We start from the raw sequence: 27,775 nt of genomic DNA, 5'->3' as shown, positions 1-27,775 counted from the left end.
TCCTGGGTTCGAACCCCTGGGTTGTCCAACCTTGGGGGCTTCCCAGGTCGTCCTCTGTGTGGAGTTTGTATGTTCTGCCCGTGTCTGTGGTGGGTTTTCTCCGGGTGCTCTGGTTTCCTCCCACCATCAGAATGACAGGCATGTTAGGGTTAATACTCCTGTCTGTGCCCCTGACTGAGGCATGGCAAGACGAACTGGAGTTGGTGCACGGCGGCTGCATACCGCTCCTAGCTACACAGCTAGGATGGGTTACATGCAGAGATGAAGTCTGCCGTTGGGATTAATAAAGTACGTATATTAAAAAAAAAAAACTTTTTTCAAAAATTTAAAAAGTGGCACCCTGGCAAGCAGTGATGCTATCAGCAATATGGATGAAGCCGTTTTTGCATCATTAGACAACACAAGGCAGGTAAAGACAGTGTGGTCCCTTGCCATTTAACAAGAACACATAGCATCATAGATGTGAAGCACAACTGCTGTGGGACTTTGCTGTGAACAGAACGACAGGGGATCATTGTCTTAAGTTGGTAATTGGGAACAGGCCTTGTAGCAACCACACATTTTCAATCCTGACTGGACGCTTAACATTGTTCATTGTAAAATAGATGCTTTTGCAGTGGTTCAACACAGCCAACGTTAGCTCGTCATGTTTTTAGCTCATCAACAAGCAAAAGATTGATTTGTTTGAGCAGGTTAAAGGTGTTAGAAAACGTTTCACATCTCTGTAGATGGTGTTTCTGTGAAATCCTACCTGGGATGAAACCACATGGACAATACCAAGTGATGGAGTAAGAGGGGGGGGGGGATAGTGGTGGGGTGCTGAACAAAATTCTTCTTTCCTTATGTTCGTACCAACGAGGATTAATTAGGGGGGCACGGTTTAGAAAATATTATCTCAATATTAACATTTTACATGATCTATGCGTCAATATACATGACAATATTGGCTTACGTATGTGAAAATACCATGATAAAGAACCCAGCTGAGGATTCTCACATTGAACTGCTTAGTAAATATAACGTATATCAAACCAAAACCAGTTTTCGAATAACACTTCCCCAAATACTTTAGACTTCATTTTGAGAAAAATTTTAGGGAGCAGATTCTTGTTACCATTGATTTAGACAGCAGGTGTATCATAATATGGCAATATCCGTTTCTATGCAATTAAAGGACAACTAGAAACATGGCACTCAGTAGAGTGCAGACCTCCGACAGGCACCCCCCCCCCTTAGGTAAAAAACCAGCTGAGGAGTTAGCACTCAATTGCAATAAAACAGGTTTTAGATCACCGCAACCAGGAGAGGTCCTTGACCATAAAGTCATAACTGTGCACAAAAATGTTTAGGCAGACAGACCCAATAGTTTGTGAGATTAGCAGGGGACAGATACACACACACACGGACAGAAAAACCAGCGTTTTTCCTGCCATTATAAGACTTTTTTGCAGCGCCCAAGTCAGTTGAACAGGAAATATGGGGAAAAAAGTTGTTAATATGCTGCGCTCATGCCAAAAAAAAAAAAAAATCCAATAAAAACAATTTGCCTGTCAGTCTGTGGATGAGCAGCCTCCGAGGCGGACCCTCACACGAATGCGACCAAATCTAATATGAAGTTGCACTTTCCAAACAGAAAAGTCTTGCTATGTGACCATTTTGGTCGAACCCTAATGAAGCTGGGTAAACCGTCCACGGTTGTGCACGCGCAACTCACACACTCTACGGTTGACTCAGATCAGGCAGCGACGCAGAGCAGCGTTGGTCGAGCGAGCGAGAGGGAATGAGGGGAGGGAATGGCTATAGCAGGAAAAACATGTTTTTCAAAGGCTTTTAACCACGAGAGGCTCTTCATCATACCGTCATAACTGTGCACAAAAGTATTTTAGGGTGCCAGATCCAGTAGCTTGAGGGACTGGCTGCACACACACACACACACACACACACACACACACACACACACACACACACACACACACACACACACACACAACCAATCCCCGCCAGGTGGGGATGATAAATGGTAATATTAAATTAACTGCTAATTGAAAAAAATCTCCATCTAAGGCTTTAATGTCTTACAACAGCATGCATTCTAGATTCAGCCACTCACAAATGTTTTCGGCGGGGTCGCAATGACCGTCCAAAAATCTACAAAAGACAAGCTGAAACGCTCCAGGATCCAGGAACAAGTGGCAAGAGAAACAGCAAACAATCGACAGATTGGCTGAACCTGTCAGTAGGAAAGGTGCAGCACGCCGCGAGTGTGTCAATATGAAAACGGCATCTGATCAATTTATCCCATCGCCACACGGTCGAGTCCCACTGCTCAAAAAAGGGGTAAATTCACCGTAACAGTATTTAAAGGCCCAATAAAGGCATGCTGCAATATTGAGGACATGGCCCCAAAACCCCAAAACCCACCTGATCCTAACTCTCCTCTCTGCCAACGTGGAGTCAAGTCCCAATGGCGTTTCTCTTGGCCTGTAATTCAGCTGGACGTTAGCCACTTTCCTTTCACGGACCTGCTGCTTTTACCTGAGAAGCAGTTTACTACAGGACTTACTTCCTTGCCAGGCTCTTGGACTAAACTGAATATCTACGCCCCTCCGTGGCTGCGGGTGAAATGATATTCTGTATTAAGAGTTGTCAGTGTAACCAGAATTATGGGCCCGTTGAGTAATAATACAGCAATCCACTAAGTCTCCGACATCCGATACTCATAATAGAGCCTCTGCCGTATTTGCCTATAATTAGCTCATTATATCAGTCACTGCCACCTCTTTCCATGTTCCCCTAGATCTGTCATTCCCTCATGAAATATATATGGGCATGTATTAATAAATGTCTTCTGAATTTTGTTGAAGTTGGGCCGAGGCAGAGTCTTCATCAGCGCTATGTGCTCATTAGTCACCCAGTGGAATGAATATGTGGCGGTATGGACTTGAAACAGAGCCACCGTGTTAGCCAACACATTTTACAAAATGTGCTGCATAACTTACAGCAGTGTTTCTCAACCCAGTCCTCAAGGACCCCCTATCCTGCAGATTTTCATTGTAACCCTGCATAGGTAGCCCTGCTTGTACTTACTCGACCAATCATCTCGCTGCACTTCATTATGCAAGGTGTGCAACATCTGACAAAATTCATTGCTGATTGGTTGAATAACTACAAACAGGTACCTATTCAGGGTTGCAAAGAAAATATGCAGGATAGGGGGTCCTTGAGGACTGGGTTGAGAAACACTGACTTACAGTATATAAATAAAATACATAGGCCTCATGAGTGACCTTGTGTTTCTAGTCTAGATGCATTAGGTGGTGAGAAGACGTGAGCTCCTTGCGGCTTGGCTGAGGTAACACTTTATAATAACTACACAAATGAAGCATTAGTTAAGCATCAGTAACTACTGAATTCATCATTTGTAAAGCATTTGTACAATAACACATGCACCGATGGTTAGTGGGTGTGTTCATAGATGTTTTATAAATAGTCAAGCCAAGTCACTTTTATTTGTAAATACTTATTAATACTGCAATTCATGATTAATTCATGCACAAATCTACATCTAACTAGTTTGTTAGTCATGTACTTTGGCTTTCTAAAGGATCTTATGAACTTTTAGAGTTCTGTGAGTCTCAAGGTGCTGCTGGCCTTTCAATCTCATCTTGGAAACGCGTTGTAAGGCCTAGATAGCCCTCGTTTTAGATGAGGTCATACAAAATACTTTAGTAACTACCTGAATTAATCATGAATTGCAGTATTGATAAGTATTCATAAAACATCTTTTGACACACTGACCACCGGTGCATGTCTTGCTTTACAAATGATGAATTCAGTAGTTACTAATACTTCATTTGTGTAGTTATCATAAAGTGTTACCGGTAGCTCCTTAGCACTGACGTTACACCTCCTGGTCTGCACATCTTCAGCCACACAGCATCTAAGGGTCCAGCTGCAGCCTCTCTCCTCACAGCTGGCGGTGCTGCACGCACAGCAAGTCATGGCTGGGGCGAACAAGCAAGTTGCCTTTCGCCAGTCGGGCCTTCGGAGAGCAGAACTACCATTTTCTCTGCGAGGACAGCGACGTTCCTGCTTGACTATCAAACAGCCTCGTTTCTTCCACTTCACATAAATGAAGTCAGCCTTTCGGTGCTTGACGTGAGTCTGAAGACTCGGCCGGGTAACTTAGCTGTGGGACAGCAGCTGAGGATCAGAGGCGCACCTTCACCTTCTTTGGTTTGGCCCACAACCAGAGGACCTTTCTGTCTCTGAGACGGAAGGGTCTGACTAGACCACGGAGACAGAAGGGTCTGATAAGTAGACCACAGAGACGGAAGGGTCTGAAAAGTAGACCACAGAGACGGAAGGGTCTGATAAGTAGACCACAGAGACGGAAGGGTCTGATAAGTAGACCACAGAGACGGAAGGGTCTGATAAGTAGACCACAGAGACGGAAGGGTCTGATAAGTAGACCACAGAGACGGAAGGGTCTGATAAGTAGACCACAGAGACGGAAGGGTCTGATAAGTAGACCACAGAGACGGAAGGGTCTGGTAAGTAGACCACAGAGACGGAAGGGTCTGATAAGTAGACCACAGAGACGGAAGGGTCTGATAAGTAGACCACAGAGACGGAAGGGTCTGGTAAGTAGACCACAGAGACAGAAGGGTCTGGTACTTATCAGACCATGCTGGCGCAGATTCTCTTACTACCTACAATACTGTCACGCGCATGGATGAGAAGACACGCTGGCCCTTTAGTCGGCCGGTTAACGTTGTCGCTTGCGGTGTGGCAGACGCGGGTTCGCGTCCCGGGTGCGGCAGTTCCTGTGGTTGCCCCCCCGCCCCCGAATTTGCTACATTTGTGTCAGAGGTGGGATGCGCGCGACTGTGTAAACTACTAATAAGACACGTTAGCCCCTAGCTAAGGGGTCTGACCCTTTAGCCGAGCGGTTAGTGACGTCGCCTTGCGGTGCAGTACACCCCGTAGGGAATCCCGCCCCGGGCAAGATAATAACCGGTTACATTGAGTAATTAAGTATTATTATTATTTTTTTGGTAGGGGAATAAAAAAAAAACCTTCCTTCTGGCATTTCTCCAAAAAAGTCTCGCGGACCATAAATCGACCCGCCACGGGCCGGACGTGGCCCGCGGGCCGCCTATTGGGGACCCCCCGCTTAGAGGACTTGCCGGGCGCCTCTCTGTTTCCTCCGCTCGTACCTTTGGCCAGCGGCAGATGCGGAGGTGTCCTTGGGCGCGGCTGTGTTTAGTTTTCGCCCCTTTGTTCGCTAGAAGTGGCCAACTTCTATTGTACGAACGCAACTCCCGCGATCCAGGAGACGGAGAGCCAGCTGAAGACTCCGCGCCGCCCTGAGAGACCGGGTTTCCTAATCCCGGGCAGCAAATCCTGCCCTTCTTATCTCGTCTGGCGTTATTCTGTCGTCGGTTTAAAGCGACGCGCAGCCACCAAACTTCCTTGGGACGATGATGATGATGATGAAGATGATGACGAAGATGACGACGATGATGGTAACTGTTACGCTAGTGGTGGTGACGAAATATCTGACAACCTGGTCAACACCTACGACTCTCGTCGTTTCACTCCCGGTCTAAGTCGCTCGCCAAGCGGGAGAAAGGAGGCCAAGCGGCGAGAGGGTTAATCCCGCCAAGTGCGCACGGCCGCTCACCTCAACTGCCAGCCGGTCGGGTCCTCCGGACGTTCCGTCTGGTCGGTTATTTCTCCATCCGCCCGCCGAACAGCCGTCGCTCCGCTCCGCGGCGTTGCGCCTCGCGCACCATCTGAATCCACTGTCGAGCGAAGTTTCGCGGGAAAAAGTCGCACCTTGACAACGCAAACGTCTACTTTCAGGCACGACGCGCGCAACTTGGTCCAGACGCGGCTCCGCTCCACGCTTGGAAGAAGAAGAGTGTGAGGGGGGGGGGGAGGGAGGGAGGGAGGGGGAGAGAAAAACAACCATAATCCATCCTACACGGTGTGGGCGGGAGCTGTTGGAGGCTGAGCTGCTACCCCCCCCCCGGCGGGCCATAGGGGGCGCTGTGTGGGCGAACTGCGGGTAACGTGTTAAAAAGGAGGACGACTGGAAAGAAGTCCAGATGGGAGTTGGGAAAAATACGATTTGATTTACCGCTAAACCCACAGTGCGCCACGTTTTGGGTGCGGCTCCAGGTGACCCTGTGGGAAGCCAAAAATACCTTCTTGGGGCACTGCTGCTAATTACCAGAACCCAGCTACTCATGTGTTGTCGGAATGTGTGTGTGTGTGTGTGTGTGGTGTTAGTGTGTGTGTGTGTGTGTGTGTGTTAGTGTAGATAGCGGGACCGAAAACTAAAGCACTTATGATCCTAATTCTTGTTGGAGGTGGTAGGTATTGTCTCACAGAGTAAGGGGGAAATCCCAGAAAATTAAAGGTATGCATAATTATGCATAAATATGCAAAATGTGCATTTTTCTAAAAAAAAATGGCTAAAAACCACTTTACTCTGCATTTCAGATGATTCTGAGCATTTTTGATTTTTTCGCCTATATAAAAAAAAAATTCTGGGACAAATGTTTTGGCATTATGCAAAATATATGCATTTTTGCACAAATGCACTTATGATCCTCATTTTCTTTGGAGGTGGTAGGTATTGTTCCAGAGTAAGGGGAAAATCCCAGAACATTAAAATTATGCATAATTATGCATAAATATGCAAAATGGGCATTTTTCTAAAAAAATGGCTAAAAACCACTTTTCTCGGCATTTCAGATGATTCTGAGCATCTTTGATTTTTGTCACCTATATAAAAAAAAATTCTGGGACTGAAATGTTTTGGCATTATGCAAAATAAATGCATTTTTGCACAAATGCACTTTTGATCCTCATTTTTTTGGAGGTGGTAGGTATTGTTCCAGAGAGGACCAGAAAAATAGCAGAAAATTAAAATAATTATGCATAATTATGCAAAATATGCATTTTCTAAAAATGGCTAAAAACCACTTTTCTCGACCTTTCAGATGATTCTGAGCATTTGGGGGGGAGGGAGTTTGAGTGTGTGTGTGGGGGGGGGGTTTAGGGGCAGGGGGAAGGCGGTTAGCATGGCAGGATGAAGAGGAGGGAGATTTAGACGGGTGGAGAACCAAACCGCTACATTGTAGCGGGGCTCTTCTAGTAATAATAATAAATCGATAACTATTAACTGGAAACAAACCCCTCCAAAAAACACAAGATGGGAGGGTGAAAGTAAAAGAATGGTATATTGTGGAAAGCACAACTACAAAACTACAAGTAGAGACGGATGCGTTTTATGTTGCATGGGCCCCGTCACATCCAGACTCCCGAGACTGTGTGAAGATCTGTGATGTACACGAGTACGAGCCTCACCTCTCCTGAACTACATGCAGCTCCATATAACGTATGCTAACACGCCCGCCTCTCTGTCGGTGGGGATGCCACGCTTGACTGACAGTGAAGAACCTGTTAAATATGAATTTAGTTTCTATACCTTGCAGTGCCTCTCTATATAGCTAATTATATCCTAAGCTGTAACTCTACTGTCTGGGTTGTATAGACTGAAGTATTGATGATGTAAAAGAATGCTTAAACAATACATAAAGACTGTTCCAAAACAATAAATACATAAATAAATTCCAAATTATTCTTGGTTTTGGCCTCGTCTGAGTAATATCTCCTACAAGGCATTTTGATTTTCAGTCAGTGAATGAATGAATGAATCAATCAATCACTTTCTTTACAGCAAGTGAAGGAGCTCAGATACAGACAAAGTAACAACAAAAGAGGGAAACCCCATAAATGAATAATCTAGACTATAATGAACTAGAGCAAAGGTGACCCTACTTGCAGAACACAACGGCCGGCATCAAAATAAAATGGGTTAGATTAGGGACACACGGCCCATCATCCATCAACAAGCAGAGCAAGAGCTGATAAATAAGGGGGGGGGGGTAACACAGCATGAAACCCCCCCCCCCACTAAAATGATGACGGGTTGTCATGAAAGGTGCTGCTGAAGATTCTGGTCTCGTCTCCCAACAGGTTTGGACCGCATACCTGGTTTATATTGTTAATGGCGTCCGGGTCAAGTCCTCTAAAAGCTTTATAAATAAGTAAAGGAGTAAAAAGAGCTTAAAACCTATTGGGAAGACACGGCCCTGGGGCGGTAATGTGACTTCCCCCCCCTTTTTGCCCCCATGTTGGCAGTGTACACAGTGCTGGGGACCGGCTGTGGCTGTGCAACACAGCAGCAATGGACCGGCACAACCCGGCGTGGAAGCGGTCCAGGGTAGGCCCCTAAGGCCAGCTCGTACAATTAACCGAGCAGTCTGGTACACAGAAATAACGACGCGCTGCTTACTTCTTTATTTGCTTATCTATTTTCAATTGAACTCAAAATGGCCTTTTCCACCTTGCGGCTCCCACACGGAAAACGGTGGTGAGGCACCAGGTCGTGGGGTCGTGGGTCGTGGGTCGCGACGTTGCTGTTGTTATTTGGTGGGTTTTTGGATGCGGTGTAGTGTCGGAAAGTTCCAGAACAGGAGTGGAGACAGACGGGCCCGTGAGTGACGACCCCGGAGCGTTATTACTTCCTGTCACTTCATGCAGAATTACACCATTATTATGATTACAGTATGTGTGCTAGTGTGTGTGTGTGTGTGTGTGTGTGGTGTCCCTCACAAGTTTTGGTTTGTTTGTTTGTTTGTTTGTTTGTTTGTTTGTTTGTTTGTTTGTTTGTTTTTGTGTTGGCATCCAGATTTCACCGAGATACCTCCCGGTCCTGAAAATGGCATTATATGGAGTGTCATTCCTGAAGTAGTGGGGTGAGTCTGCAGGGGTTTCACGGAAGAGGGGCTGCAAATCAGCGCTGACGGTCTCGAAGAGGAAGAGGAGGACGAGGAGAGATGGTCGCCCAGCTGGAAGACGCAGACCGGGGGGGGGGGGGTCTCGTTTCCAAGGAGAGGGGAAAGATACCGAGACAACTGAGGCCGGCGGGGAAAGAGTTAAGTCAGGGCGACATCGGGCCTTCATCTCGACATGGGTGGAGAGGTCTCAGAGGGTGGAGAGGGAAGAGCCGGAAGTGAGCGGGGTGAAGAAAGGGGGTGGAGCGAAGGACGAGATTGAAAACCTGACATTTAGACAGCCGAGAGGCGGCGTAGGGGGGAGACGAGGCTTACATGCCATTTTGAAAATGGACCAGGTTTGCACCCGTCCCCGTGAAACGCCCGAGGCCGCGTTCGCTCCACACGGGCTCAGCGAGCCGGAGGTCAGACGGGCAGGTCTGCAGGACACGGTCCAGAGGAAGGGCGAAGGAGGAAAGAAACGCAGTAGTGCTGGGACAGGAAATAGCCGGTAGGCGGGTAGAAAACACGGGAAAGGGTCTTCCGACTCGAAACGGTGGCCAAAGGCCTGACGAGGAGCAGCAGAGAGGGTGGAGGGGGACCACGCTTTGGGAGGAGACACCAAGCAGACTGAAAACATGCAAGATTAAAAGTCATTCGTGCATCCATCCATCATCCGAACCGCCTGTCCTGCTCTCGGGGTGGCGGGGATGCTGGAGCCTATCCCAGCAGGCACTGGGGGGCAGGCGGGGAGACGCCCTGGACAGGCCGCCAGGCCGGATGTGGTGGCTAACACGGTGCAATCACTGCTAAAGCTCGAGTCTCCATTAATAAGTCGTTATTTTATCAGTCTGGTCCATGGAGTCAGGCTACATAATACTATACATAATACTATACTAATACTACACATAATACTACACATAATACTACACATAATACCATACATACTACTACACATAATACTACACATAATACTATACATAATACTATACATAATACTACACATAATACCATACATAATACTATACATAATACTATACTAATACTACACATAATACTATACATAATACTACACATAATACTACACATAATACCATACATAATACTATACATAATACGATACGATTACTATACATAATACTATACATAATACGATACGAATACTATACATAATATTATACATAATATGATACTAATACTGCACATAATACTACACATAATACTATACTAATACTATACATAATACTATACATAATACGATACGAATACTATACATAATACTATACGTAATATGATACTAATACTATACATAATACTATACTAATACTATACATAATACTATACATAATACGATACTAATACTATACATAATACCATACTAATACTATACATAATACGATACTAATACTATACAAAATACTAGACTAATACTATACATAATACTATACTAATACTATACATAATACTGTAACGTGCATGGATTAGTAGACACGCTGGCCGCTGGCTGGCGGGTCTGATCCTTTAGTCGAGCGGTTAGCGATGTCTCCTGCGGTGCGGGCGATACCGGTTCGCGTCCCGGCCGCGGCAGTTCCTGTGGTTGCGTTGTCCCCCGAATTCGCTACAATACTATACATAATACGATACTAATACTATACATACTAATACTATACATAATACTACACATAATCAGGGGTTAAAGTGGGATTTGGTAAGTGGGGGATCTCTGTATTAGAGAGGTGGGCGGGAGTGATAGGTAGCTAGCTGACCACTGGTCCAGTAGTCCCGACGTTAGCATTGTTAGCTAATAATAGCTACCGGTAGCTAACGTTTGCTAGCTAGTTAGTTATTTGAATGAAAATATTGCATAGCCAGAGCTAAGGTTGGACAAACATAACTAGCTAGCTACCGGTAACGTTACCGGACGCTACCGATAGTTAGCTTGCCTAGCAGCATTCAAACAACTAGCCAGCAACGTCAGCAACTAGCTAGCAACGTTACCGGGTGGAAGATAGCTAGTCAGCGTAAACTACTAATAAGACACGTTAGCCCCTAGCTAACGGGTCTGACCCTTTAGCCGAGCGGTTAGTGATGTCGCCTTGTGGTGCAGCACACCTCGTATCGAATCCCGTACCGGGCAAGAAAATAACCGGTTACATTAGCTAGCTAGCTAACGTTGCGTTCGCTAACGTTAGTTGCTTGAATGAAAACCACAGCAGAGCTAGACAAAACTACTGGAAATACTATTGGAAATACACTGAAGATACTCACTCTTTATGCCCCCCAATCCAGGATAATAGTGCAGGTAGCAGGTTGACGCTCTCTCGAGTCTGGTCCGCCTGGTGCGGTGAACTGACCCTGACCCGTGAGTGTGAAGCCAGTCTCTCTTCTGACGTCATGTCTGGTGAAGCCACACAGCAGGCAGGTGCGGGTCACGCGAGGACGCGATATCATTCAAACTTTTAGAAAAAGTAAAGTAGTATAAAAATAGAAGAACGACTTTATTTGCGATTTAATTTGCAATGCTTGTGAATTGGCTGCATCATGTTTTTAGTTTTGAATTTTACTGTGACAAAAAGGTTGAAATTACTCCTGTCTACAGAGTGCTGCCGGATCTCAGCTCACTTTAATCACTGCACATAATACTCCACCATGGTTGGAGACACTCTCCATAGACTGCTGTTGAACTTCTGACCAGGTAGGATGAACACTGGCACCAACACGTCCCTACACAAACAGGAAGTATGATGTGAATGTGAGGACAACATGGCGATGCTTGTGCTGGACAGATAATCTACCAGTTCCACAATCAGTACTACAGTACACCAGCGTTCCCATGTAGTTTGATGTACTTATGCAATACATTAGATTATCCTGTGTTAGCTTTGGTCCTAGGATGCCATTTTTTTGCAGGGGCGGCCCAGTGGTCAGCACCGCTGCCTCACATCAAGAAGGCCCCGGGTTCGAGCCCCGGGCCCTCCCAGGTCCTTCCTGTGTGGAGTTTGCACGTTGTCTGCGTGGGTTTCCTCCCACCATCAGAAAGACATGCGTGTTAGGGTTGACACCTCCGTCTGTGCCCCTGGCCCAGGCGACGGCCCACGGCTGGGTCCCAGTGTGTGTTTAGGGATGGGTGGATTTCCCCACAGGACCAATAAAGAACACTAAAAACAACCTGGGAACTTTCTACCGTTGAGCTGATGGGACACAAGCGACAACGGCTGCGACCCCTTGTTTGCAGTTCTCACCGCCAGAGGAGCAAACCGGGGAAATCCCGGATTCCAGATTTGAGTGGAGCATGGTGAATTACGGTAACAGATTTGAGAGGAGCATGGTGAATTACGGTAACAGATTTGAGGGGAGCATGGTGAATTACGGTAACAGCTTTGAGAGGCGCATGGTGAATTACGGTAACAGATTTGAGAGGAGCATGGTGAATTACGGTAACAGATTTGAGAGGAGCATGGTGAATTACGGTAACAGCTTTGAGAGGAGCATGGTGAATTACGGTAACAGATTTGAGAGGAGCATGGTGAATTACGGTAACAGATTTGAGAGGAGCATGGTGAATTACGGTAATAGATTTGAGGGGAGCATGGTGAATTACGGTAACAGATTTGAGAGGAGCATGGTGAATTACGGTAACAGATTTGAGAGGAGCATGGTGAATTACGGTAACAGATTTGAGAGGAGCATGGTGAATTACGGTAACAGCTTTGAGAGGAGCATGGTGAATTACGGTAACAGATTTGAGAGGAGCATGGTGAATTACGGTAACAGATTTGAGAGGAGCATGGTGAATTAGGGTAACAGATTTGAGGGGAGCATGGTGAATTACGGTAACAGATTTGAGAGGAGCATGGTGAATTACGGTAACAGATTTGAGAGGAGCATGGTGAATTACGGTAACAGATTTTAGAGGAGCATGGTGAATTACGGTAACAGATTTGAGAGGAGCATGGTGAATTACGGTAACAGATTTGAGAGGAGCATGGTGAATTACGGTAACAGATTTGAGAGGAGCATGGTGAATTATTGTAACAGATTTGAGAGGAGCATGGTGAATTACGGTAACAGATTTGAGAGGAGCATGGTGAATTACGGTAACAGAGTTGACATTATAAAATGGAAGAAGAAGAAACAAAGATGATCAAATCCAAGAGGGCAAACGGTGACTTCCACCTCCGGCAGGATGGACAGACGTCAGAGAGGCCTGCAGAAAACTGTGTGTGGTCGTTTGTGTTGCTGATCCCTGTGTTTTATTCCCGCTCTGGCGGCAGCGGAGCTGACTGATGCTCTTTAATAAGCCATTCTCTGAAACGCAGTATGTCAATCATTTATTTACAATTAGGCATACTTTATAAATGGGTTATCAGTGATTACTATTTCATTAGTGGTTAATAACTCGTTTGTTGACGTGTTATAAATCAGTGATGAAATATTATAACACTATTACACTACAAAACTATTACTATTATTACACTATAACACTATTATTACTATTATTATTACACTATAACACTATTATTATTATTACACTATAACACTATTATTACTAGTATTATTACACTATAACACTATTATTATTATTACACTATAACACTATTATTACTATTACACTACACTATTATTACTATTATTATTACACTATAACACTATTATTATTATTGCACTATAACACTATTATTACTATTATTACACTATAACACTAATATTACTATTATTACACTATAACACTATTACTATTATTATTACACTATAACAGTTATTATTATTACTACACTATAACACTATTGTTACTATTATTAGACTATAACACTATTATTACTATTATTATTACACTACAACACTATTATTACTATTATTATTAGACTATAACACTATTATTATTATTGCTATTATTATTATTATTACACTATAACAACAGTATTATTATTGTTGTTATTATTATTATTATTTTTACACTATAACACTATTATTATTATCATTATTACACTATAACACTATTATTACACTATAACACTATTATTACTATTATTATTACACTATAACACTATTATTACACTATTATTACACCATAACACTATTTTATTATTATTATTATTTTTACACTATAACACTATTATAACTTTATAACAAAGACCATTGGGTTGCCAGGTTGGGAGCCCGCATTTTACCAACACGAGGGTCTCCACCGGCGTCCCGTCAGAAACAACAGGACTACCAAGTCCCACCCTCGTCCTTCTTGTTTTCTCTTCTCTCACCGAGCTCGCAGCTCTCCTAACGCTATATACCGGCCAGACCTGACAGCTGCAGCACTTTATTACCCCTCAGTAACGCTTTAGCTTATAGGAAGTATCGCAGTGAGTCGAGGCCAGCGTTTAGCTGGACCCTGGACCCACAGGTCCGTCTCTCGGTGACACACGTTACCTGGCGGGAGGTTAGGAAAGGTGAGCAGCTCCTGGTAAGGGATCTATTCCAGGCCCGGCCTCACAGATTAACTCCTGGCTTGGGGAGATTACGTCACGGCCCCTTAATCTCTCGGAGCCTATCGGCGCGGTGACCACCCTGGGGAGGGGGGGGGGGGACAACAGAAGGGCAACGAGGCGTCGTCTTCATCCCACACATAACCCAACCCTCTCCCGGGACATAACCGGGCCGTCTTTGACACCAGTCGGAGATCCAGATGGGTTTCTCGTACCACGTCCCACGGTTGTGCTCCTGAGGAACCAGCATCTAACTCACCTGCCTCAGACAGCCTCACATGTCCCAAATCCCCTGATCCTGAGATAATAAGTGGGGGTATATCTTATAAGGTGGGGGTGGGGGGGTGGGGGAGGCCTTTATAAGCAGGAAGCTTTCTCTCTGGCGGTGTCGGCCGCTCTGACAGATTAACAAACCAACATGGTCCTTCGACTCAAACCGAACTGCGAGGCCACCGGCACAGTATCTCTGACAGCAAGATGATGATGCTTAATTGTGCAGCATGTTACTGTCAGAAGACTGTGATTAGTACAGCACGGCAACGAGCTGCCGAGACCTTCCAGCCGACCAGGTCACAGAGGTCTTTATGTGGTTTGGGTCACACTTCTGGATTCAGGTCAGTCGGTGCTTTTATAAGTGACCTATTCAGTTTTGAGTGACTCAATTTACTGTTGTTGTTGTTGTGGTTGTTGTGGCTGTGCATTCTGACCCAGCTGTTCCATGGCCTAGTTGTCTCACGCGCCCCCTCTAGTGGTGACAGCATCAACTGCATCACCCAGCAGTGCCCATTGCTGCTGATTCTTTTTTTACTTCGTCACTTAGAGGCCATTCATGAGGAGGTCTTCTGCTTTGTCTTCTTTTGTTTTTGTTCTTAATTTCCTCCTCAAGATGCCTTTGGTATGAGGGAAGTACAACCAGAGAAAGAGATACAGGAACAGCTGTAACAACAACAACAACAACAACAACAATAATCATTACATTTATATAGTGCTCTTCTAGACACACAAAGCGCTCCACATTGAAGGGGGTAACTCACCTCCACCACCACCAGTGTGTAGTATTGTAATAGTATAATATAAATAGTATAAAAATACTATAAAATAGTAATAATAATAATAATAATAATATGGTAACAAATAATTATAATATAAATAGTATAAAAAGTATAGGGCGGCACGGTTTAGCAGTGGTTAGCGCGGTCGCCTCACAGCAAGAAGGTCCTGGGTTCGAGCCCCGGGGTAGTCCAACCTTGGGGGTCGTCCCGGGTCGTCCTCTGTGTGGAGTTTGCATGTTCTCCCCGTGTCTGTGTGGGTTTCCTGCGGGGGCTCCGGTTTCCTCCCACAGTCCAAAGACATGTAGGTCAGGTGACTCGGCCGGACTAAATTGTCCCTAGGCGTGTGTGTGTGTGTGTGGGCCCTGTGAAGGCCTGGCGGCCTGTCCTGGGTGTCTCCCTGCCTGCCGCCCAGTGACTGCTGGGATAGGCTCCAGCCTCCCCTGAGAGCAGGATAAGCGGTTAAGATAATGGATGGATAAGATAATGGCTAATATAAATAGTATAAAAAAGGGTAAGGTAATAGTAATGTGTAGTATTCACCCTTGAGTAATAAACACACTGGATACTTTTTTCCTGTGTGTGTGTTTTTACCGAATATATTCACAACCCCCGTTTGCCATTTCGAGGAGGACCCTCCACGCCAGTTGGACCTGCAGCCTTCACGGGGCCTTTCATGTGTGACATTTACCCGGAGCGCCGCCGTCAGAGAGGTGCTGCAGGGGTCAGACCTGCTGTGCAGTATCTGATCATCACTACCTGCCTCATAACCGGTCTTGAGAGGTCGGCAGACCGTGAACGATAAAACCTTAAACCGGAACACGACGCAGGCCAACATGCCGCTGTCTTCTCTTTTTGGTAATGAAGCCTGCACCTATAGATACACACGGTTTTTACACGAGGCACGACAACAGCTGCGTTGGACAAACGTTGGGCCGCACAAAAACAGGGTGCTGGGACGGGACATGCATCCGCTGCTGACTTCCTGCTGTTTGTTCCACTTCCAGTTGGAGAAAAGTGGGGGTGGGGGGGGGCGTGGGGTGGGGGGGAATATCACACACGAGGAAGGGCGAAGGAGCAGCCGTGGGAAAAATGCACAAGGCCTCCAGTTTCAATTCCCATTACCCCCGTGCTGTCCAGAATTACACGCGTAAGCTAGTGAAAATTTGCAGCCCTCTGCCTCCACCCCCACCCCATCCACCCCCGGAGGCATTCTCTACATTAGATATATTTTGACTTTGATAGTGCAGTACGCCCCCGCTGGTCATGTCAGTGGCCAGGTGATATGATGATCTGTCGTTATTTTCCATGTGTTAATTTTCAGTGTCGATGTTGTGCAGGATAAATCACGGGGGGGAGGACACACCGACTTCAAAATAGTGATGCACACATCAGCCAGCGTGACTCAGGCAGGGCCTATTTCACTCCGTTCCACGTGACAGAGTGCAAAACGCATGCCTGCTGTGGGAAACCTGTGGCTTTTTGATGCGTTACTCTAAAGAAATCATGGCTCTTGCAAATAATGTATGGGAAATGCAAGTGTGATGACACGTCGGGACTGCAGTCGTTTTCAGCTGTTCAGTGCAGACTGACGCAGAGGATGCAAAAACCCATGCAAAACTCAACAAGTCTGCAAAAACCCATGCAAAACTCAACAAGTCTCCAAAAACCCATGCAGAACTCAACAAGTCTGCAAAAGCCCATGCAAAACTCAACAAGTCTGCAAAAACCCATGCAAAACTCAACAAGTCTGCAAAAACCCACGCAAAACTCAACAAGTCTGCAAAAACCCATGCAAAACTCAACAAGTCTGCAAAAACCCATGCAAAACTCAACAAGTCTCCAAAAACCCATGCAGAACTCAACAAGTCTGCAAAAGCCCATGCAAAACTCAACAAGTCTGCAAAAACCCATGCAAAACTCAACAAGTCTGCAAAAACCCATGCAAAACTCAACAAGTCTGCAAAAACCCACGCAAAACTCAACAAGTCTGCAAAAACCCACGCAAAACTCAACAAGTCTGCAAAAACCCATGCAGAACTCAACAAGTCTGCAAAAACCCATGCAAAACTCAACAAGTCTGCAAAAACCCAATGCAAAACTCAACAAGTCTCCAAAAACCCATGCAAAACTCAACAAGTCTGCCTGTGTTTCTCCCCGCTCCTGCGTCACATCACGAGATCTGACTTAACTCACAACCCAAAGATCCCGTATCCCCTGAGTTTAAAGAAAGGATCCCTGATAAGATGGGCATTCAAAGCCCTGAAATGTCTCCGTGCCAACACATCACGCCACTATTTGCATGCCGACATCATCATATAGTGTCACGTGGGGTGTCGGATCCGGCTCATCCGCCTTTCTGAGGCCGTAAACGCCATTTTGTCCTGTTACAGGATGTCACGTATAGGGGTATTAAACATGACTAGCTGGGGGTGGTGGTCTTTTTCATGTCAGGAAGAGACACAGTGGCGTGGGCGAGGAGAGCATCCTGTCGCCTCCTTCGGTGTACATTCCACCGGCATCATGGCTGCACGGCCCGCGTAATGTGACCTAATTTCTCAGTTGATGTCACAAATGCTTTCACATCAACCGCCGCCTAACCTTTAGTGCACTTTAGTGGGTCAGAGGATCCGTGCCGTGATATATTGGGCCGGTGACCCTGATACTAATTAAGGTTTCTGGGGCTCGCTATGGAGACCGGGAAGTGAACAACTTCCCAAAACAAAGGCCGATGCCGCCGGGTCTCCCATGAATAGCCCCCTTAACACTCCTCCACAGAGGAGACGGGAGAGGGTCAGACTGTGCCTGGGGGGGAGGGGGGGGAGGGGCGGGGGCATACAAACAAGTTCATTATTTACCAATTTGGCACAATTTTCTGCGCTAACAGCAGAAGAAGTCTGCTTGGGGGGGTGGGGAATCCAGGTTTAATACCAAGTTTCCTCTTGGAGTTGGACAGTTTGGGTTACATGCAGTCAGTCACCTGGAGAGGAGCTGGAAGAGACCAAAGCAGAACACAGGACGAGTTTTAGGGCCCACGTGGTTACCGTTCTACCTGCTGCAGGTGTTGGGGTGGACGCTTACGGTTTACTTTATCTGAGCCCCGATAGGTCAGCCTTGTGATGGACTGGCAGCCTGTCCAGGGTGTCTCCCTGCCTGCCACCCATAGGCTCCAGCATCCCCATGACCCTGAGAGCAGGAAGCGGTTTGGATAATGGATGGATGGATGGATGGATGGATGGATGGATGGATGGATGGATGGATGGCTGGATGGATGGATGGATAGTAAATAAGATAGACCAGGCGACAGGCAAGTCCATGAATACCGGGAGGACATCCAGCACTTTACCTGTGCCCCCGTCCATAGGGTGAGTGGTTGTGTCAGGAAGGGCATCCGATGTAACATTTTGCCAAATCATTATGCGGATTGACAAGACCATACCGGGTCGGTCGAGGCCCCACGCCAGATCGGTCAAGGCCCGGGTTAACAACAGCTGCCGTTGGAGCTGCGCCCTCACAGGGTGCCGATGGAGACCGGAAAATCTGCTGCAGTGACCTCTGCGGAGCAGGGAACAAGAAGAAGAAGAAGAGTCAATAAGACAGATATTCGATGTAGATGTCCTACATGAACACTTGTAGCAGAGCCTGTCCGGGGGGGGGGGGTTGAGACTACAGAACACACTTTATTCTGCATTTAACCCATCCTTGCTGTGTAGCTAGGAGCAGTGGGCACGTCTTCTTTCCATTGCCTTGCTCAGGGGCACAGACAGGGGTATCAACCCTAACATGCATGTCTATGACGGCGGGAGGGAACTGGAGCACCCGGATGAAACCCACGCGGACACGGGGGAGAACATGCAAACCCCACACAGAAAGGACCAGTGACGGCCCGGGGTTCGAACCCAGGACCTTCCTGCTGTGAGGCAACAGTGCTGACCACTTACCACAGTGTGGTAAGTAGGGCAGCCCCGAGTCAAAGAGGCGAGACTTCTGTTTGTTTGTTTGGAGATCCCCACGATCCATCATGTGGTTTATACGGATGTAAAAGTTGAGCCCGTCGCTCCATATCCACAAAGTTAGCATCAGCTTTAGCATCACGGAGCAGCATCAGGCTTTTCCACTGGTCCGACATAACACATCGGCGTCTTTGGTGCCAAAACAACGGCAGAGCCGCCCGGGCTCATAATTCCTGACAGGACTGGCCCCCACATGCGGTGAAAGCAAGTTGCAAATGTGCAAACTGGGTGGTGTTTATTAAGTAAGCCTGAAGAGAGTCAGCTGATACTTGCTAGAGGTTTCAAGATCTCAGGCTCTAGGACCTGGAGGGGGAGACGTGTGCTCCCTAAGCCCCAGTAATTGGATACCGGGGGGTGGGCCCAGTCTGCTCCCTCTGCAAGAAAATCCCTGCACATCATTCGTACACCCTTTTACCCCGACCCCTGCAAAAATTGACTCCTCGTGGCAAGGGTGTTGCTGAAGGATCTATTCATCCGTAGGCAGAAAGGGGGCCGATAGCGGACGGCAAATTGTTGAAAGAGCCTAATAAGGTAAGAGAAAGGAGAAGTTTGTAGGGGGGGGGGAGGGGAGAGGGTGCCGCTCTCAACTAGTGGGAAGTTTCTAGTCTGGAATGTGAAAAGGGTTTTAAACTTAAATGTACAGATGCTGTCTCTGGCAAACAGTTGAGGGGGGGAAAAAGCATTGTATGAATATTCAGTTCGCATTTGAGCAAGTAAAAAAAAAGTGAAAACTTCATGAAAACATTTTTTTGGGCACACTGGGATGACGCATTTAAAAAAAAGTGTTAAAGAAAAATGGTCTACTGATGGGTGTACAGCTATCTCTAGTCTACCGAGCTTTGACTCTCTGTCCGGATCCTATCGGGGAGGGGGGGGGGCAAAATGCATGGGGGAAAAAAAGCAAAAAATCCAACAGAGCTCCACAGACATTATGTCGTCGCTAACGATGGTTCATTAACTCATGATGCACCGAAACTATGAGCACAGTCTTCAGTCATACTGTGGCAGTGGGGATTGGCTAGCCTCGTGTCCAATGAGGTCCACCCTCTTCACAGTCATACGTGACAGCGGGTTGAAAAGTCATGGCCTGCACAGATTTGAGATGATGTGAGCTGGAAATACACGGAATACTCAGGCGACGATGGTTTCACACTAGATTTATATATTCCTGGAGCCCTGACATGAGGGTTTATGTCTGAAATGGGCTGTGAAACTGTTGAAAGTTTCAAAGCAGTGAGCTAAGCTACCGTGGCAAAAAGTATTCCATGCACTGTTTTCTCCGTCTGATGTCTGAGGGGGTCGCCATGTCTGGTCACAGTATTCATCATGGCCTGGCGCTGCTGCCAAGAGGGAAACATGCAGAAGTATGCTAGCTCGTAGCACAGCTGAGCATACTGTCATGTGGATGAGTCCAGTTTTCTGCTAACGCTTGAAAAAATTCGATGTTAGCGTCTTTGTTTGTTGCTTGCTTGGCTCTTATTCCCCAGCATTCTTCCATGCAGGCTTTGTAGCTCAGTACTTGTTGCTACTTGCCACTATTGTCCCTCGGTAGGCCTGAGATTCCTGATACAGATAATCCTTTTCTCATGGAACAGACCGCTGGAGGTTCCATGCGCTGCCCTTCGGTGGCCACAACCACTGAAGAACCATATGAATGCTTCATTCCCCCAAGGAGAAGGTCCCATTTCTTTATTTAGTAATACAGAAATAGCGAGGGCTGCCAAGGAACGAACCGCTCGGCCTTTGTTGGCCGATGTTTTCCCTCGGATGCATCCTGCAGCTGCCTACGTGGCTGTTATGGGAGAGCCTGCACCGACATTTAGCTGCGGCTACTTGACCGGCACAGCGAGCCCAACCCCCACCATTATTTAAAAACAAACAAAACAGTGAAATCCATTCATGTCACAAGTTCACAGCAAAACCCTCCTGCCGTAAAATAAGCTGAGGAGAAATAGAGGAGGACGAGCCACTTCAGTTTTGAGAACTGCTCTGCATTACTGTGAATTCCTTCACCGTTTCAAATGATGATTCAGAACATCGTTCAGATATAGAATAGCCTTTCTGGTCCTGAGTCTCAACTCTTGCCTTCTTGTCTCATGATAGGTCAAGAACATGTGGTTGACAATCATGGTGGGCTTGGCCCTGCTGGCCACGGCGGCCTCGGCTGCCACCTCTGCTTCAGCCGACAAGGTCCTCAGTCAACCTGCCACCATCCTGGCCGACAACAGCGCCAACCTGGCCTTCAGCCTCTACCATAACATGGCCAAAGAGAAGACCACGGAGAACATCCTCATCTCTCCCGTGGTGGTGGCGTCCTCTCTGGGGCTGGTGGCTCTCGGGGGCAAAGCCTCCACGGCCTCGCAGGTCAAGGCCGTCCTCAACGCCGGCAAGGTTAAAGACGAGCAGCTGCACGCCGGTTTGGCCGAGCTGCTGACCGAGGTGAGCGACCCCAAGGCCCGCAACGTCACCTGGAAGATCAGCAACCGGCTGTACGGGCCCAGCTCTGTCAACTTTGTGTCCGATTTCATCAAGAGTAGCAAGAAGCACTACAAGATCGACCACATGAAGATCAACTTCAAAGACAAGAAGAGTGCCGTCAAGTCCATCAACGACTGGGGAGCCAAGTCCACCGACGGCAAACTGCCCGAGGTCACCAACGATGTGGAAAAGACTGACGGGGCCATGATCGTTAATGCTATGTTTTTCAAACGTGAGTTGGATATGAACGTTTATTCCAAACATATTTGCGCCATATTCACGTCTGTTCTCGAATTATTCTAACATTTGTTCTCAAACAGCTCACTGGAACGAGCAGTTCCATCATAAAATGGTGGACAACCGTGGTTTCCTGGTGTCCAGGGGCTTCACTGTGTCCGTACCGATGATGCACCGCACAGGTATGGACCGCTTTACACGAGTCAGTCGCTTCACGCCAGGAATGGTGAATCACAGTGGCATAATGCCGGTGCTACATAGCGATAACAGCTTCCCAATGACTTCCTAATTGCATGCACCGATTTCCGTGCAGTTTCACCACATGCAGTTCCTATATGTGCTTTCATAAAGAGTTCATGCAATATATTATTTGTGACTTAGTAACTATATGACATGCCAAGAAGAGGGCTAGCATCCACACGCTAACCGGGTATTCAAAAGGGTTGGTGCATAAAAATTTAGCTTTCCATAGATATACTATGAAGCTAATTAATCATGAACAATTTCACCAGTGTGAACAGTTAATGTATTATACAGTAGATTAAAACCTGACAATTTAAATTAAGGGCGGCCACGGTGGCACAGCGGTTAGCGCGGTCGCCTCACAGCAAGAAGGTCCTGGGTTCGAACCCCGGGGTAGTCCAGCCTTGGTGGGTCGTCCCGGGTCGTCCTCTGTGTGGAGTTTGCGTGTTGTCGGTGTGGGTTTCCTCCGGGTGCTCCGGTTTCCTCCCACAGTCCAAAGACATGTAGGTCAGGTGACTCGGCCGTACTAGGTGTGAATGTGTCAGCCCTGTTATGGACTTGGGGCCTGTCCAGGGTGTCTCTCCACCTGCCTGCCGCCCAATGACTGCTGGGATAGGCTCCAGCATCCCGCGACCCGGCGTCAGATAAGCGGCTTGGATAATGGGTGGACGGATGAATTCAAATTAAATGTGTTATGAAGTTGACACATATCTCAACAATTTTACCAGTGGGAACATTTAATGCACTATATAGTTGTTAAGCACCCTAATTTAACCAGGGATTAAAAAAACCTTGTGCTCAGGCATAATCAATGTTATCAAAAAACAAGAAGTGACATCAGGCCTAACTCCACAAGAACTTTTCCACATTCATTCTCTTTGGTATCCACAGGTATGTATGGCCACTATGAGGACACGGCCCACAAGGTGACTGTGCTGAGTATGCCCCTGGCCCATAAAAAGTCCAGCATGGTGTTCGTCATGCCTTTCAGCGTGGAGCCCCTTGAGAGACTGGAGAAGATGCTGAGCAAGAAGCAGCTGGACGCCTGGATGGGCAAACTGGAGGAGAAAGCCGTCGCTGTGTCTCTCCCCAAAGTCAGCATGGAAGTCAGCCACAACCTCCAGGTAGATGACGCCTCATATCACCAAGCATTATGAGACACCTACATAGATCCTGCTGTCAGGAATAATTATCCATGACCTGTGATGGCCTGGCGGCCTGTCCAGGTTGTCTCCTCGCCGGCTGCCCAATGACTGCTGGGATCGGCTCCAGCATCCCCGCAACCCTGAGAGCAGGATAAGAGGTTTGGATAATGGATGGATGGATATAAGAATGAGACTTGATAGGGGCGTCCGGGTGGCATGGCGGTCTATTCCGTTGCCTACCAACACAGGGATCTCCGGTTCGAATCCCCGTGTTACCTCCGACTTGGTCGGGCGTCCCTACAGACACAATTGGCTGTGTCTGCGGGTGGGAAGCCGGATGTGGGTATGTGTCCTGGTCGCTGTACTAGCGCCTCCTCTGGTCAGTCGGGGGAGGGGGAACTGGGGGGAATAGCGTGATCCTTCTACATGCTACGTTCCCCTGGCGAAACTCCTCGCTGTCAGGTAAAAAGAAGCGGCTGGTGACTCCACATGTATGGGAGGAGGCATGTGGTAGTCTGCAGCCCTCCCCGGATCAGCAACGAGGGTGGAGCAGCGGAAGAGTGGGGTAACTGGCTCGATACAACTGGGGAGAAAAGGGGGGGGGGTCCAAAAGAAAAGAATGAGATTTTATTGCAAAAATGAATCTGTATATATGTGCACCATAGTCAAGTCAGGTCACATCCATCATCACATTACATTGTACTCGTAGTGAACTTACTAGGTGCAGTACTAGCGAGGTATTAGCAGCACAATATACTACAACCATACCAAGGGCAGCATGGAGGCAATAACAGAAATAATAAAACAAAAGTAGCAATAAGGTAGTGATAAAGCAAAGGTAAGCTGCTGCATATAAGATGAGAACCTATGAGCCGACGTGTAGATACAGAAGGAACAAGATGGTCGACAACAGCGCAGCAGCTGCTATTCAAGTCAAGCTGCAAGCGAACATGCGGCCTGCAGGAAAGCGCTCGGTTATACAAGAAGTGTAAATGCAAAATGCAATAGTGCAAATATTGTGAATAGGATACACGTATGTACTTAAATGATGCTTATATATATATGCATACGCGTACCCTACTCAAATAAGCTGCGTCATAAATGCAATAAATGCAGCCCATACCGTGACAGGAGACTTTTGAATACCATCGGTTTTGGCTGTGGGGCCTTCTCGCTGTCCTGACTCGCCTACCAGAGACGTTTCTTCTTCTTATCCAGCAGCTGCCATCGTAGGAACACGGGCCTAGTTCCTTAAAGTGTGTGTAGCAGCTGAAATACCCTTCCTCCCATCTCCAGTCTCTCCTGAACCCATCTCCAGTTATCCACTACCATGCGCTACAGTACAGCTCAAATGTGTACTCAATACGTTTAGCGCAAGCTAATTTACACGGGCAAGTGAAACAGATAATGTGGCGTGTGATTTTTATACCTGTCAGGGTTTTATATTTCTGAGATTACTGGTATACTAATACTGGGATAAGAGTGCAAGTATTTTTACTGCCATGTATTTCACATATAATATTTTGGTAGAGCATATGGGATCTTGCAAGCCTTTTGTGTTGCTTCTTCATATGCACCAGGAAAGCCAACTGGTTGGTTCTGTTGGTCACACTGCACAAGAAGATAAGCTTATAAGATAAGCTTAATTTGGTTTTAATTCTCATAACAATGCTTATTTTTCAATATGGCTAGTAGTACTTTCCCAACCCACTGACAGGTGATACTGCTCGCTTCAAAAAAGTGCACTTTTTTTTCGTGATAATGGGACTTGTTTCAAGCTACTTTCTTGAAACAAGCAATATTATCTGCCAGCAAGCACTTGAAACCGGTCCTTTTTTGCAGTTTTAACATTTAGCCCCACTTACTTTTATTATATATATATATGGATAATTCACCTCAGATCTTCTCCGTCTCACGCCTCTCATCCAGAAACACCTGGGACAGCTGGGATTGACGGAAGCCGTGGACAAGACCAAGGCCGACTTGTCCAACATGTCCGGCAAGAAGGACCTCTACCTGTCCAATGTGTTCCACGCCTCCGCCCTGGAGTGGGACACGGAGGGAAACCCCATCGACCCCAGCGTGTTTGGCACCGACAAGCTGAAGAGCCCCAAGCTTTTCTACGCCGACCACCCCTTCATCTTCCTGGTGAAGGACCAGAAGACGAACTCCATCCTCTTCCTGGGCAGGATGGTCCGACCCAAGGGGGACAAAATGAGAGATGAATTGTAACCTCGCCTTACCACTAGTGTGTCGGAGAATATTTTGTACTCTGTGTGTGTGTGTGTGTGTGTGTGTGTGTGTGTGTGTGTGTGTGTGTGTGTGTGTGTGTGTGTGTGAGAGAGGGTGTCTTTTCTACTGAAAAATAATGAAATCTTCATGAATTTGATATCACACGAGTGCATTCCTTTGGCTCATCGATAAGTACGCCGACTGTCTTCTACGAGGCGTGGCCCGGGCGATATTTTTGTGCACCTTGTGCAGTGTTGTAGTGTACTTTAGTGCTCCAAAAGTCGTCAGCTTCATCCTGAAGAGGTTTCGGCATCAAGTATTGTCATACCACCGTGTGGAATGAATGCTTATATTAAGCATGACTTCCCCTGATGGCCGCCTTACATGTAGAAGCAGCACTCCTCCTCAGCGTACTCTGTTTCTGCAGTTTTCTACCCCTGAACTATGTTTAATTCAGAGGAGACTTTGTGTGACGTCATCACCAGGGTGTACCGACACAAAAGCAGTTCCATGTGACGGCTGCGTGTTACAGTACCAATCAATCAATCAATCAATCAACCAACCACCCAACCAATCAATCAACCAACCAACCAACCAACCAACCGATCGATCAATCAATCAATCAATCAACCAACCAATCAGTCAATCAATCAACCAATCAACCAACCAACCAATCAGTCAATCAATCAACCATATCAATCCTGTCAATCAATCAATGCACACAGCACCATGGGACAGGTTTTGTTGTTTTATTTTCAACCAAATATCTTGAATTTGTACTTGCGGCGTCCCTTGTGGCATGTAAAGTCAATGCATTTTGACCCAACTTTTTTTTTTTCTGCTGTTCACTTCTTTCGCTCAAAGCTCACTATTTTCGAATGGCTGCAGGGCTTCGCGGTGTGACGGTGCGCCACCCTGAAGCCCTGTCTATATCGCGAGTGTTGGGGACAGTTTAACGGCGAATACCTTCGAACAACATGTCGCTCAACCAAATATGTCGTAATAACAGAATGCCATTGGAAAAAAAAAAAAAAAAGGAAAAAAATCCTCTTACAATAAAATGCAAAAACAAGCCAGGAAGCGATCCCCGGGTCTTCTTATTTCCGGACACCAAAAGACACATTTTTTGGTTTAGATTTGTTTTCACATTCTTTTGTAGAGGTCTTGTTTCAAGGTCTGCGTGGGAAGGCCGATTGGCCTTGGGGCAGTTTCGGTGAACTGAGGACTTTATCCGCCGGGATTTTCCAGCTGGATGATATGAGGGAATCCCATCTATGGGAATACTGTGACCGCTCAGACAGGGGCCCTCGTTTTACTGTGGAAACGTTGTCACCTCCACCCCCTTCTAGCATTCAGGAACGATTGGTTTAGTACTAAACATGGCATATATACAAGGAACGTCATGTGTGTGTATCTGCACATGGTGGATACGGTCTCGGAAGGATCTCCAACCACAGCGTGAGAAAGAGGTAGAGCCAGAAAATTACAATCAGTGTTTCTCAACCCAGTCCTCAAGGACCCCCTATCCTGCAGATTTTCATTGTAACCCTGCATAGGTAGCCCGGCTTGTACTTACTCGACCAATCATGTCGCAGCACTTAATTATGCAAGGTGTGCAACATCTGACAAAATTCATTGCTGATTGGTTGAATAACTACAAACAGGTACCTATGCAGGGTTGAAAAGAAAATATGCAGGATAGGGGGTCCTTGAGAAACACTGCAATAGATGACACCCTCTAGCTTAATACAATCAGTTTGGATGGAGGAAAACTCCACAGAGGAAGAAACCTCAGCATCAGAGGACCGCTCCCTCTTCCAAGACGTCCTCCTCTGTTCCTAAATTAGAAATATCTCGACCCTTTGCAAACACCTGGGTCACCCATCACATATAACTGCTGTGGTATAATGCCCACAGTATTTCCAGCACTGCAAACCAAGTGCTTCAATGCATTTCTACACAATGCAGATTGAAAATTATGCAGTGTCATAGTTTATGCAATTATTATGCAAATTATTAGTTTATTTATTATGCAATTAATTTGTG

At 46.6% G+C, this 27,775-nt stretch overlaps 2 protein-coding genes across 3 annotated transcripts in view; one reads left to right on the top strand and one right to left on the bottom strand.

The window, feature by feature from the left end:
• gdpd5a (glycerophosphodiester phosphodiesterase domain containing 5a) overlaps window positions 1-5,909 on the bottom strand; it is a 39,864-nt gene extending 33,955 nt beyond the window's left edge. For both annotated transcript variants that reach the window (XM_056284612.1, XM_056284613.1), the window contains exon 1: window positions 5,687-5,909. The gene's annotated coding sequence lies outside the window, so the exon portion shown is untranslated. The remainder of the gene's footprint in view (window positions 1-5,686) is intronic.
• Window positions 5,910-19,780: 13,871 nt separating this feature from the next.
• On the top strand, window positions 19,781-25,807 carry serpinh1a (serpin peptidase inhibitor, clade H (heat shock protein 47), member 1a). The gene is made up of 5 exons (XM_056284636.1): window positions 19,781-19,925; window positions 21,498-22,104; window positions 22,193-22,291; window positions 23,244-23,476; window positions 25,427-25,807. The coding sequence occupies exons 2-5, from the start codon at window positions 21,507-21,509 to the stop codon at window positions 25,727-25,729; spliced, it is 1,233 nt and encodes a 410-aa protein (XP_056140611.1). The 5' UTR covers window positions 19,781-19,925; window positions 21,498-21,506; the 3' UTR covers window positions 25,730-25,807.
• Window positions 25,808-27,775: the final 1,968 nt, after the last annotated feature.

The sequence above is a fragment of the Lampris incognitus genome, chromosome 8 (assembly GCF_029633865.1).
Source record: "Lampris incognitus isolate fLamInc1 chromosome 8, fLamInc1.hap2, whole genome shotgun sequence".
In the NCBI taxonomy this organism is placed as follows: domain Eukaryota; kingdom Metazoa; phylum Chordata; class Actinopteri; order Lampriformes; family Lampridae; genus Lampris; species Lampris incognitus.
This window is presented reverse-complemented; position numbering and strand designations above follow the sequence as displayed.